Raw genomic sequence first — 13,178 nt, forward strand, 5'->3', positions numbered from 1 at the left:
GAAGCCACCTCATTGTTTTAGAATTTGGCAGTAACTCCAACCAGCCACACAATGTGTAACCATGGCAGCCAAGAACCTACACATCTGGCTTCTACAGCTGCGGGATGGTCCAAACTCATTCTGATTGGCTGGGCCTGGCTGCCAAGTGGGTGGACCTATGCGCTCCCAGGCCCACCCATGGCTGCGCCCCTGCCATCATGTGAAATCCATAGACTAGGGCCTAATGAATGTATTTCAATTGACTGATTTCCTTATATGAACTCAGTAAAATCTTTGAAATGGTTGCATTTATTTTTGTTCAGTAAAGCAGATACCCAAAAAAACTACTTAAGCATTTTTACACCACTGGAAAGGAAAAACCAGCAGACACTAGACCCTCCATGGAATACATTTGAGTCCTGACCTACACTGATTGAAGTGGATTTAACAGGTGACATCAATTAGGGATCATAGCATTCACCTGGATTCATCTGACCAGTCGGTCATGGAAAGAGCAGGAGTGCTTAATGTTTTGTATACTCAGTGTATGTTAATACAGAACACAGATGTCACAATGTGGCATATGAATCAGTCTTACTTGTCAACTAGGTATTACTTAATACTCATGCTGTATTACTTGTAGAAAATGCCTACCATAACAGCTACACCTAACTTCTCCTTGATACTGAAAGCAGTTTACTGAAAATATCAAGTTGATTTTATTACAACCATTTTATTTATCGCATCTAGGAAACATGGAAAAATAACAAAACCTCCCCCCACATGTTTAGTAAAAGGTGGCACAGACTTTATTACTCAGATTTGCAGCAGACACTATACCCCAGACAGGTAGATTAACAGGGGTGACATGCCACTCATATGGAAAGAAAAGCTGCATTCCCATCCCAAACTGACTGGTGTCTACAAAGATCCCATCTAAAATGTTAAAAACGCTTACAAACCGACAAAAAAAACAGGCTTTAGCCAGTCTAAATGGATCCAAATGTCAATGATTACGTATTAAAGGAATTATATCAAGTCCCTCCCCGTTAACCAGCTGAAATCATGTAGAAAACTTAAAATTAACAATACTTTATTTTAGCCCTATCAGTCTCCCAACAAAATGAAACAATCCTAGCACTCTTATTCATCCTATGACACAATTACTGTACATTTTTATACAGCCCCTTATCTTTCAGCAGGGGGGAAAAATTAAGCAAAAATAAACTAAATGTTTTTTTTGTTTTTTTTAAATCATAAAATGTTTCTTACAAAACAAGATTACATTCTGCATGCTGTACTGACTGGGAGGAGCAGGGGAGGCCAAGAGTGAACACAGACAGGTTAGTTTACTCCAAGTACAGAACAGCAAAATAATCAAGAAAAACCCAAAAAAACAAGCAAGGCAAAAAAAAACAAAAAAAGTGACACTCATCCGGCAGCTTTGAGAGAATTTCCAAACTTCTTATTAAAAGGTGTTAGATGACAGGGTGGGGGGCACACAACTACCCAAAGCTGAGGAATGTTGGCTCTGAATAGAGGGAGCGAACGGGCATGGCAGATTGGCTCCTCTTCCCTCTTTAGAAGAACCGACCAGAGTACTGCTTCACACTGCAACAAAACACAGTGGACAAGTGAATAAAGGGACCCCAGAAGTCATTTCTAGAACTACTTTAAGTTCAATTTCATTTGTTAGTCATGAACGACTCATTTCCTTCCTTGATTACCACGGATAGGGGACAGGGATGAATAGGTTTCCACCATACTGCTTTCAGCGGAGACGAGGAAAGGGTGCTAGCACGTGCCTGTTCTGCAGTAGATACTGGGCGTTCTGGATCTGGTCCTGTGTTCCATTGATGGTGATGATGCGGTCCTCGGAGCCCTCTAGTGGCTCGTCGATCTTGATGGACGCTCCCGACTCGTGACGGATCTGCTTGATCCGCTGTCCGCCCTTCCCGATGATGGAGCCAGCCAGCTACGACAAGTAGGAAGCCAGGGTTACTTCTCCCCAACAATGTGATCGGCACAATGACAGCCAGGTAAAGGGGCACAGGTTTTTTTTTTTGGGGGGGGGGGATATCAATCACATATGAATAAAGGCTGATGTGGGAACTTTTTGATCAATTGGGAATAATCTTATCTCGGTCCTTCTCATGAATATATTACAGGGATGTCTGTGTCGATCTGTGGTAAGGGTTGTTATTACGCTTGGGACTGTGCGGATTAAACCTTTACTCACATCCTTGGGGATGGTAACTTGTGTCGTGATGACGGGACCCCCGATGTCACTGTATGACCCTCGGCCACCTGGAGAGAGACTCAGAATTTATCCTCGTGTAGAAAGTCTCAAAACGACATGAAAACAAATACAGAAGCAACAAAATGAGACATTGATACAAATGTGATTCATTTGCACTCACCAGACTGAAAGGGCTCCCAGGAGGAAGTGTTGTCTTTGAAAATATGAAGGGAGGAAAAGGAAGGATAACAATACATCACACCGTGGCTGACAGACCACATAGACAGACCAACAAAGGACAGAGGGGAGAGCTGGTGGTGCTTACTAGACAGAAAGAACTATACTCTGACCAAAGACACATTCAAACAAGAGTGTAGACAACCATGACCAGAAGAAACTTAAAGACTCACCACCGTATCCACCACTCTGTATTCAGCAGAACATAGGGAGAGAAAGACAAATTGAGAGACTTATTACAAGACTGAAACATTCATTAAGTAAAATACTGGTTTAAATGTGTTTGATATTGAGCTCCATAATTTGTGCAAATGAATTATTTTCCACTATGCATTATTTTCCACTATGTATGTTATTGGTACGACCCGACCAACCCCGTCAGCGAATCGGAATGGTTTCACCTGAAGTTCATTTGTTAGTTTGGCGGCTCCAGATTACATATTCAGCTGCTCCTTGGTAACCAAGGAGACAACTGTTGCCAGGCTACAAGAGGCCTAACCAGTGTGTTCGCTTGGTGAAGAGCAGCGCCAGTGTCCAAACCACCATGATTTCACTAGGGCAGGATAATAATCCCAATCCATTTACACACGTACAGTGCATTTGGAAATGATTCAGACCCCTTTTTCAACATTTTGTTATGTTACAGCCTTACTATAAAATGTATTAAATTACTTTTCTTCCTCAATCTACACACTACCCCACAACGACAAAGCAAAAACAGGTTTAGAAATTGTTGCAAATGTATAAAAAAATATTTAAAAAACAGAAATACCTTATTTACATAAGTTCAGATCCTTTGCTATGAGACTCAATTGAGCTCAGGTGCATCCTGTCTCCTTGATCATCCTTGAGATGTTTCTACAACTTGGGAGTCCACCTGTAGCAAATTCAATTGATTTGGAAAAACACGCCTGTCTATATAAGGTGCATCTGCATGTCAGAGCAAAAAAAAGAAGAGCCTTGGTCAGGGAGGTGAACAAGAACCCGATGGTCACAGAGCTCTAGAGTTCCTCTGTGGAGATGGGATAACATTCCAATGAGGACAACCATCTCTGCAGCACTCCACCAATCAGGCCTTTATGGTAGTGGCCAGACGGAAGCCACTCCTCAGTAAAAGGCACATGACAGCCTGCATACAGTTTGCCAAAAGGCACCTAAAATACTCTCAGACCATGAGAAACTAAATTCTCTGGTTTGATAACAAGATTGAACTCTTTAGCCTGAATACCAAGCGTCACTTCTGGAGGAAATCAGGCACCGCTCATTACCTGGCCAAAACCATCCCTACGGTGAAGCATGGATGGCAGCATCATGCTCAGTGGCAGGGAATGGGAGACTTGCCAGGATTGAGGAAAAGATGAACGAAGCAAAGTACAGCGATCCTTGATTAAAACCTGCTCCTGTGCGCTCAGGACCTCAGACTGGGGCGAAGGTTCACCTTCCAACAGGACAACGACCCTAGGCACACAGCCAAGACAATGCAGGAGTGGCTTTGGGACAAGTCTCTGAATGTCCTTGAGTGGCCCGGGCAGAGCCCGGACATGAACCCGATAGAACATCTCTGGAGAGCCCTGAAAATATCTGTGCAACGACGCTCACCATCCAACCTGACAGAGCTTGAGAGGATCTGCAGATAAGAATGGGAGAAACTCCCCAAATACAGATGTCACAAACTTGTAGCATCATACCCAAGAAGACTTGTGGCTGTAATCCCAGCTTCAACAAAGTACAGAGTAAAGCGTTTGAATACTTATGTAAATGGGTTTTTTTCCCCATAAATGCGCAAACATTTATAAAAACCTTTGATTGCATTGTCATTATGAGGTAGTGTGTGTAGATTGATGGGGGGGGGGGGATAATTAATCCATTTTAGAATAAGGCTGTAACATAAAATGTGGAAGAAGTCAACAAAGGGGCTGAAAAGGTTCTGAATGCACTGTAACTAAAACCATTAAAATGCGTGTTCGACTTGCCTACTATTAAAACACCAGGCAACAGACTGAAGCTGTCACTCATCCACGCTAAACCCTCATCTAAAAACACTTAAAATGCCCAGGTCACTCACCATGCTGTCGTAGCGGTCTCCTGGTCTTCCTCTCCTGTCGCTGCTTAGATAAGAGGGGAGGGAGGGTGTCAGGGTTAACATGATAAGAGAGGGATCAGTTCACCACCTCTGATGGACTGATGTCAGCCCATTGGTTTGGGGGCTGCTAAATCTGTACTATACAAGAGTGATACCAGTCCTCCTGAAAGTGTGAAGAGCTAAGTTGTTTTTAAAATCTGTGTTGATAAGAAGACACTGACATTGTGTTCTTATAGTCATCTACTCATGGGATGAGCGGTCATGTTTACAAAATAACTACCGTTATATTGACGGTCATTAAATCAACAGAAAAGGATTAAACAACATTTGACAGAGTCTCCACATCTGAGTGAGCCATTCTCCAATTGACTAACTCGATTTGGAGAGGTGAAGGAGTTCCATCCTAACCAATCTGCAGGTGCTGCCTTTGTTTTACACAAATGACTTACTTGGGTCTGTCGTCCATGTTGCCGTGATAGCTCTGATGAGAGAACCGGTCACCTCTGCAACCACACGACAGGGTCAACATGACTCAGTGGAAATGTGTCAGAAAAGATTCCTTTAAAGGATTAGTCCAACAAAATAGGTTCATGTTCATTCTAGTTCTATGTACTCAGGCACAGCGAAGGCACATGGTTATAAACGTCACTGAGTGACTGATGAGGTGATAAGAGGTAGCCATAAACAACAATTGAAAGGAAGTCAAGTTCCTTACCCTCCTCTTGGGGGTGGTGGTAGGGGGAGGGGCAGGTTTCGAGCCCGGCTCCCTCCACGCCCTCTGGTAGGCAGGGGAGGGGGCGGTCCCCGGCGAGGGCTCAAGTCTTCATAGTCCCGTCTGGAGGGGGGCATGGGTCGGCCGCCGCGGCCGGGGGGCATGCGCTCAAAGCCACCCCGGCCCCGTACGGGGAACCCCCCCATAGGCCGCCGGCCCCGCTCCTCGAACATCATGGTGAAGCCGCCGTAGTCGTATGTCTCGTCGTAGAAGTTGGGGTCGTAAGGCTGGGCGCGCCCTTTGATAGGAGCCTGAAGATAGTATTATCTATGAGACCATTGTTGAGATGCTACATATAACTGCCAAAATAAAAGGAAATGAGGGCTACAAAGTATATTGAAAGCAGGTGCTTCCACACAGGTGTAGTTCCTGAGTTAATTAAGAAATGAACATACCATCATGCTTAGGGTCATGTATAAAAATGTCCAGTTGCCCATTATTTTGGCTACCATGGCTAGAATAGATCTCAGTGAGTTTGAAAGAAGGGTCTCAAAGGAGCATATGGGTTTAAAGGGTGTGTGTGTTGTCAGTCACCAGATTTCAAATCAATTCAACACTTATGGGAGATTCTGGAGCGGCACCTGAGAGAGTTTTCCACCACCAAATGATGTAATTTCTCGTGGTGTTTCCTTTATTTTGCCAGTTACCTATATAAATTAGTTTTGCTCTGGAACGACTACAATGTCAATAACTGTTGTAAATGGAATATATAAAAACAAACAAAAAGCATCTGCTGTTATTAAACAAGTACAATTCTAGTTTGACTGACTCATTGAGTTTCCATGTTTAGACATTGGTGATGGTGGTGAAGTGTGTTGCGGTCACTGGCTCAGAACTGAACTCACAAGAGCTGACACAATTGCCGTATAATCCTTTTACCGACAATTATAGAAGACTTACAGTAGGGGGTTTAAAAATCAAATAAATTGTGGAACGAACAGTTGACTAAACACTGGGAGGCCAGGCATTTGTGCAGTCGTGTCAGTTTCCACAGCAACAAGGACCCTTTACAACACAATGAAACTTTGTTGCTCCTTGCTGAAACAAGCAAGGTGTTGTAGCAAATTAGTCTTTGGTTGCTTGATGAGTTGGCAATTTGAATCGGCTGTGTAGTGCTAGGGCAAACACCACAACATGCACACAGGGGGGTCACCAGGTCAGTGTTTGGGAAACCCTGGCCCAGGCAACAGCCCTCTGTCTGCAGAAGCACAGCACATGCAGTCAGGAAAAGAGGAGAAAATGTGCGTGCTAAAATGTATCCGTACGCTATTAAAACTACTATAACGGAGACTGCGTCATTTAGCTGACCAATAAGTCATCCAAAATTCCATGACCGTCACAGACCTAACTCTCACCCACCTCAGATACCAACTCCAGGATAACTTTGATGCAATCGACGACACGGTCTGGCTTTCCTCCAACCAGAACCACTCGGTCAGTGGAGTGAGGACAGCACTCCTGGAATAGCTTGATGGTAGTCTGGGTGTTCTGGTGGAGACATGAAGCCCAGCATGAAATAGACCCATAACACAACAGGAAGACGCAGCACAATGCCATATGTTCAAAATGGGTTTGACCAGTCTTCAACTGTGAGCATTAAATGAGACCGTCAATACATTCCCCATAACCATGTGGACACGTGGGCAACAAAGAAAACCTGTTAGGGCAGATCAAGCACATGCAATCTATGCACTTCAGCTAATTCTTGTAAATGAGTATGGACTGAGTCAAGTCAGCATTTGAAATCAGTGGGATCCCATCTTACCTCTCTTAACTCCTTTATCTTGGTACCCTTCACCCCAATGATGCCTCCGGCCAGACTCTGATGGATCAGCAAACGCAGCTCGCAGTCAAAATCAATCCCGTTATAATGCTGGTACTAGGAAAAAACAGGTACAGATCAGTCAGGTGAAAGAAAGCCTTTTTAGCTCTTGACTTTGAGGATTAGGAAAAAGATAAACCTCTCTGGTGGCCGCGGGGCACTCACCTCTTCCAGAGTAGGGATAATCTTCAGCAGAATCTCTCCGATAGTCTCAATATCTGCACTAACACTCAGGATCCTGGTAAGGAATAGCATGTGGCCAAAGGCAACAAGGCAAAACAGAGAGAGGACAAAAAGCAAAAAATAAAGAAACTTACTTCCAGACTAACACTCCTATGAAGCACAGAGCTAAAAAGAAAATTAAAAAATATAACGTTTAAAAACAAAAACAAAACGAAGACTTTCCCAACACTGGACTGAAATGTGAGCAACTTGATGTGCGCTCATTTATCTCACATCCAACAAGAGAGCGAGGCTTTAGGATTACAACATGGAGCACAAGGCTGACCACTGTCTGGAGGGCGGGGGGGGGGGGGGGGGGGGGGGGGGGGGCTCTGTCTGGAGGGAGGGGGGGGGGGGGGGGGGCTCTGTATGGAGGGAGGGGGGGTGTCCTTTTAACCATCACCACCAGCACTTGAGGGGGAAGAAAGAAAAAAGTTAATTTAAAAAAATCTGCCATCACAATCGTGCCACCGGCACACATTCTCAGTGACAGGGAGTCGGAAGGTAGAAGAGAAACAAAATAAAGCAGGGGGGATGTGAGTGGTAACCACTAGGTGGACAGGATAGAGGGTGGAATGAAAGGTTTGGCAGGCAGTCTGGACTGATGGGGGGGACTGAGAGAAAAACAAGAGGGGAGAAACCTAACGGAGGATAGAGAAACCCAACGGAGAGATGTAGCACAAGGGGGAAAAAAAGAAAACAGTGATGAGTTACAGAGTGGGCGGAGCTTGAGCACTCAGATCATGAACAGTGATGTTGAGAACAGTGGGGTGGGGGAGGGGCAGGGCAGGGAGTAGCAAGGTGGGCCACAAGGACAGAGTGGGAAAGATCATTGGCTTTCCACAAATCACAATTAAAAATACCACAGAAAGGTAACAGCAGCCAACAGCTGGGCTCCTCCCATTTAATATGATCTACTGAAAGTGGGTTCATTGATTCATTTCTAGTGACAAAAAGGTCCAAATTAAATGGAAATACTTGAATGTGGGGGAAGAAGGGTAGAGGGGGGGAGAAGACAGAACAATTCAAATGGAACAATACACGTCTCTTGATAAAGGGAGAGGGAGGGGGGGTTCTATATGTAGAAAATGTTCAAATGAAACAGAAGGCAGGCTATCAAAGACATGTGTTTTTATCTGTTCTAATCAGGCAGTGAGGCAATAACTGGTGGGACATACCGCTCTGGGCCACTGCTGTCAGGGACAGATACACTGGCATTGTACTGCATTGGCCGTGGAGGTTGGCATTGGGCAAGGGCATTCAATCACAAGATGTCAAGTAAGGTGCCCATTTAGGGAGGGGCACGTTTGTGGGCGGGCGGCGGGGCGGGGCAGGGCCAACCGGGGTGTCAGGTGGGCGGGCGTTCAGGGGCGAAGGTTGGGCCAACGTCAAGGTGGGCAACGCAGGAGGGGCATGTCGATCCAGTACATGGGCAACGGAGGAAGGTGGCCAAAAATAACAAAGTAAAGGAGAGGGAAGAGGGGGAGAAGGAATACATTTTAATTTAATACACGCTATACTCCTTCACTATATAGCTTCCAAAAAATAAAAAATAAAAAAATAAAAAGTGAGTACACAAGAAAAAGGGCAGCTGGACTAAGCCAGCTCTAGCAAAGACACTTAGCTAAATGGACTGCATAGATACTACAGAGGCTGTAATATACTATAGGTCCGCTCAGGCTTTGAGACACCTGTTTAAAGGGGTTTTTATGGCATCGCCACAGTCCGGTATTGCTTCAGGGATGTAAGGGGCATTAGAAATCACGTTCAGAGACTAGTAGAGGATAGTTCCCTTTTATTGGAAACACAAGAAAAATGCCCACACCCACACTCTCCCCCAAATCTGATCCAATCAAGCCAAACCATGTCTGTTCACATGAGCCAACCTATAGATGTGTCATTTGGGAAAGAGAATCTGACTACTGTACAAAAACATCGCAAATATCCATCCAAGTGTTCACAGACATGCAACATTTGACCAATTCCACAGTAACAGAATGATGCAGACTGCAATTTTTCATTTTAAAATGTAAACCAACAAGAAAATACAATTAATGCAACAAGAAAACATAACTCGACCATCAATTTGCAAATGCAAAATTTGGTAACAGAATGATGGCACAAACCTTCCTTCTGTTAAACTTTGCAGCTGCACTGTTCAAGTAAATGTGTTTTTCGTTAAATGTTCAGTGGAAATTGTTGAAAGTAGTCCATGTGCATAGTTCTATGGTTTGTTTAACTTTCCAAAACATTGGTTTGTGTTTGACATACATTTTAAAGTAAAACATCTAAGTCTCTGCATCATTCTGTTAATGTGGAATTGACCCAATCAAGTTAAACAATATATTCAGATAACAGAATGATTGGCTATAGATGGGAGATGAGATAGATAGATGTGATGTGCGTGTGTATATATATGAGAAACTATTTAGTACAGGGGTTACATTTCTTTAATAGGACGCATAAGGGTTGTCATTAGAATGGGGTAATTGGATACCATAATGTCTATGAAAATGTCAGGTTTATATAAGGACATAAATATAGCTTTACAGCAAATCCCCCAGTGGAGGAAAGAATTTGACAATGCCAACTGTACTCACGTCTGTGCGTAAGGCTTTTATATTCTTGCCGCCCTTTCCGATAACAGCTCCAGCATTCTGAGGAGAAACAAGTGTTTCCTTAGGAACAGAGTAATGGGTCTGAGAGTCCGCTGAATGATATGAAACTTGGAAGATGGGATGTGATTAGCAAAACTCAGAACACCAGAAAAAACACCTACCTATCCAGGAAGACGGAAATGTAAGAAATACCATTGTGGATTTTACACAGTAAACAAACAGGGAATTCCTGATTTAAAAGCAATAGGCCTACAATCCCATTTGTGTTGCAAGGCTTACTTTGCTCTGCAGCAGTACCCGCAACTCCACCATCTCATCAGTGTTGCGAGAGCGCTTGAAGGCCTGCTCCTCCTCCATGTCCTCGGCAGGGCGTTTTCCTGGAGGGAGAAACCTGGAAAGTTAGCCTAATGCTATGTTCTTCCCAATACGGGTTCCAGCCAAAAGCCAGGCGACAGCATCCACCCAGCCCTTACCAGTCCACTTCCTGGATTAAAATTAGGCGGAACTGCTCCCGAAACAGCAGTGACCTGGACAAGAGAAACACATGGCCATCTGACATGCACACATGGTGCCAGCATGTAGCTATACCAGTAGTCCAGGGATTTACATTAAAGTCTGAAAAGTACCTGCCCATCAGGCAGGTCAGCAGTAATTTTTGGTTGCCCTTCACTTGCCCAAAAATTGTACTTAGCTATTTACACCCAGAAGTGCAATATATTGCAGGCCTTTCACCTACACATAGGGGAGGAACCAGAAAAATCAGTAATTGAATTATTAGTATTTTGGTTGTTATTCGAAAGAAATAACATATCAAAGCAGGCTTAACTTGCCATAAATGGTCTGTATTTTACATAAATAACGGGGAGGAACCAGAACGATCAGTTTTAGGCTACTGGAATTCTTTAAAAAGGTTTGATTGTTTGGTTCACTTGCCCAAGGAAAATCGAAGCATCCCTTAATGTCAATCCCTGTAGTCCCTTCTGACTGATAACAGCTATTAGAGAAAAGCAGTGTTATATTTCTAGTCTAATCAAGGCAAATGCATGGCTTACACACAGCTTTGATGAGGCACTGCCAAAATAGCCTACAATAGCTTTACCGTTAGTGTCAGTGTTGCTGAAAGTGGTCTCTTCTTCCTGCTGCTCGATTTCTGTCTCCATTGTCTTGCACCAGCGGTGAAATGAGAACAGGCTCCTCACTGTGGATCTGCTGTGTGAAGGCAACAATGTAAAATTAGACTATGCCTTTTGAAGACACTGAGGCTGCGTCAGACAAGACCGAGGGAAACTCACCTCATGATAAAAGCCTCACCAATCCAATCTTGTCACTAATCAAACCTGTTGCTGCCTTGCCCCTATTTACAATTTTAATCCCTATTCATTCTTGGCCACAGGATACACAAAAGTGTTCTCTACTATAATAAATGGAATGTATCACAAATCACTGCCCTTGATATGAGTGGTTACCACTTGACAGAATCATGATAACTGGGCTAAAATGAAAATAGTTACACCCCCCCAACAAATTGTAGGAGGTAGTTTGAGTCATTGTGAACCGCTAGCTAGGTAGTTATGTGGGTGTAGTATTCTCTGCCTCAAATATTATGAAAACCTATTTATGGATGCCTGCAAGCCAATGAGTTACATTAACAAAGAACTGGATGATGACATTAGCTAGATACTTAGCTAACGTTCGTTGACTACTGACGCAGATGTTGTTACTACTAGCAGCTGTTAACTAGGGAACTAGACAACATCCTAATGTTATACATGGAAACACTAAGTAATCTAGCCAAATTAACGTTTGCTACATAGAGTAGCTAGATTATTTCCGGTGTTGCTACATTGAAGGCTTAACTAGTTAACGTTACTTGCTTCTGCACAAACACATATAGATTAACGTTAGCTAACGGCTAATGACTTTTTTTTTGTCAGCTAAATTGGTTTTACGTTAGTTGTCTGACTAACGTTAACCAGCAGTCTTAACCTGTATTAACTAACGCGAAACGTTAGCCAGGTAACGTTAGCTAATGTCATAATAACTAACAACCTGGCTGCGTTAGTTAGCCACCAGCAGCTAACGTTAACTAGATGACTAACTACTCATCTGTACAAGTAGCTAACATACATACACTGTAGATTACAGTGTAACGTTAGTGTATGTAAACGGCCTAATGTCGTTTAACGATTGGCTGAATAAGTTAACTTGCAGCACATAGTCCAAATAATTGTAATACTTAACTAATGTTAGCTGACGTTCTCAAAAGGGCAAAACAAATATGGTATCTAGCTATAGATAGCTAGCTAAATTAGCTAGGCTAGATTGCTAACGTTAGCTACATAGCTAGCTACCGTTAGTTAGCGTAGCTAATATTAGCGATAGAGTTCACGAGGCTTATCCCCAATTGAGCCTAAAAGTGATTTAATTCTCATTGACCGATTACAATGCAAATGAACTAACAAACAACCTCTTTATAATTTAACTTTAACCACAAACCCAAAAAATGTAAACAAAATATTTAACAAACCTCCAGCCAAACCGCGTTCTCCAAAGCAATTTCTTGTCCTGAAATTGTCAGCAACTAAAAGCTTCCGAATACAGTGAAACGGCAAAATAGGGAGTCAGTCTACTTTCTTCTTCCACCTATTGAAGAGAGCAGGTTCGAGATTGGGTATGTCAGTTGTCTCTCAAAGTCAACACGTCTTCAAAGAAATGTAAGAGGTCGACACATTAGCTGACGCCAGGCACGAACCTTTGATTTACCAATCATGCAGAGCAATGTGGGAGTCGTTATAGCAACTGGGCGGGACTTACAAGTCCCGAGCCCCAGAGACGGTGCCTATCAGTACCTACCACTCAGTGGCGACCCTTCATTCAGGACGAGTGAGGCTCCACATTTTTAGCAACAAAAAAAACCAACCAAACCATTTGTTTTAATGTAATTAGGGGGGCTTGCCTGTTTTACATGTTATTTTGGCATTAATAGTGTCAAAAATCAGTTTGCAAACAATGTGAACAATTTAAAAAAGAATCAAATATAATTCAGTTAATAAAGCTGCATACACACATGGTCTCTTTTTTGTTTTCTTGAGTAAAGCAGCTCCAAAATGCAGGTGTTTCAGCCTTGCTCAGTGCTTTCTGTGGTGGGGCGAACCAGCAGAAAATAGGAGCATTGCGCCGTGATTGGCTCAGTGTTCCGTCACTCA

At 43.3% G+C, this 13,178-nt stretch overlaps 1 protein-coding gene across 14 annotated transcripts; it reads right to left on the reverse strand.

Annotated features, from left to right (window-relative positions):
• Window positions 1-692: 692 nt before the first annotated feature.
• LOC109892406 (heterogeneous nuclear ribonucleoprotein K) lies at window positions 693-12,725 on the reverse strand. 14 transcript variants are annotated; one of them, XM_031826290.1, is made up of 17 exons: window positions 12,500-12,574; window positions 11,072-11,181; window positions 10,446-10,966; window positions 10,252-10,349; window positions 9,955-10,011; window positions 8,533-8,576; window positions 7,298-7,370; window positions 7,076-7,189; window positions 6,670-6,798; window positions 5,254-5,561; window positions 4,988-5,041; window positions 4,521-4,560; window positions 2,629-2,644; window positions 2,400-2,432; window positions 2,219-2,286; window positions 1,707-1,954; window positions 693-1,590 (listed from the first exon to the last, which is right to left on the reverse strand). In XM_031826290.1, exons 4-16 carry the CDS (start codon window positions 10,327-10,329, stop codon window positions 1,751-1,753), a joined length of 1,218 nt encoding a protein of 405 aa, XP_031682150.1. In that variant the 5' UTR covers window positions 10,330-10,349; window positions 10,446-10,966; window positions 11,072-11,181; window positions 12,500-12,574; the 3' UTR covers window positions 693-1,590; window positions 1,707-1,750. The 14 variants fall into 14 exon arrangements, with proteins under 14 accessions (XP_031682150.1, XP_031682153.1, XP_031682148.1 ...); XM_031826293.1 differs by having other exon boundaries at window positions 4,521-4,563; window positions 7,076-7,183; window positions 10,446-10,499; window positions 12,500-12,557; XM_031826288.1 differs by lacking the exon at window positions 10,446-10,966 and having other exon boundaries at window positions 7,076-7,183; window positions 12,500-12,725.
• Between the last annotated feature and the right edge of the window lie 453 nt (window positions 12,726-13,178).

Source organism: Oncorhynchus kisutch, linkage group LG6 (genome assembly GCF_002021735.2).
Source record: "Oncorhynchus kisutch isolate 150728-3 linkage group LG6, Okis_V2, whole genome shotgun sequence".
Classification (NCBI taxonomy): domain Eukaryota; kingdom Metazoa; phylum Chordata; class Actinopteri; order Salmoniformes; family Salmonidae; genus Oncorhynchus; species Oncorhynchus kisutch.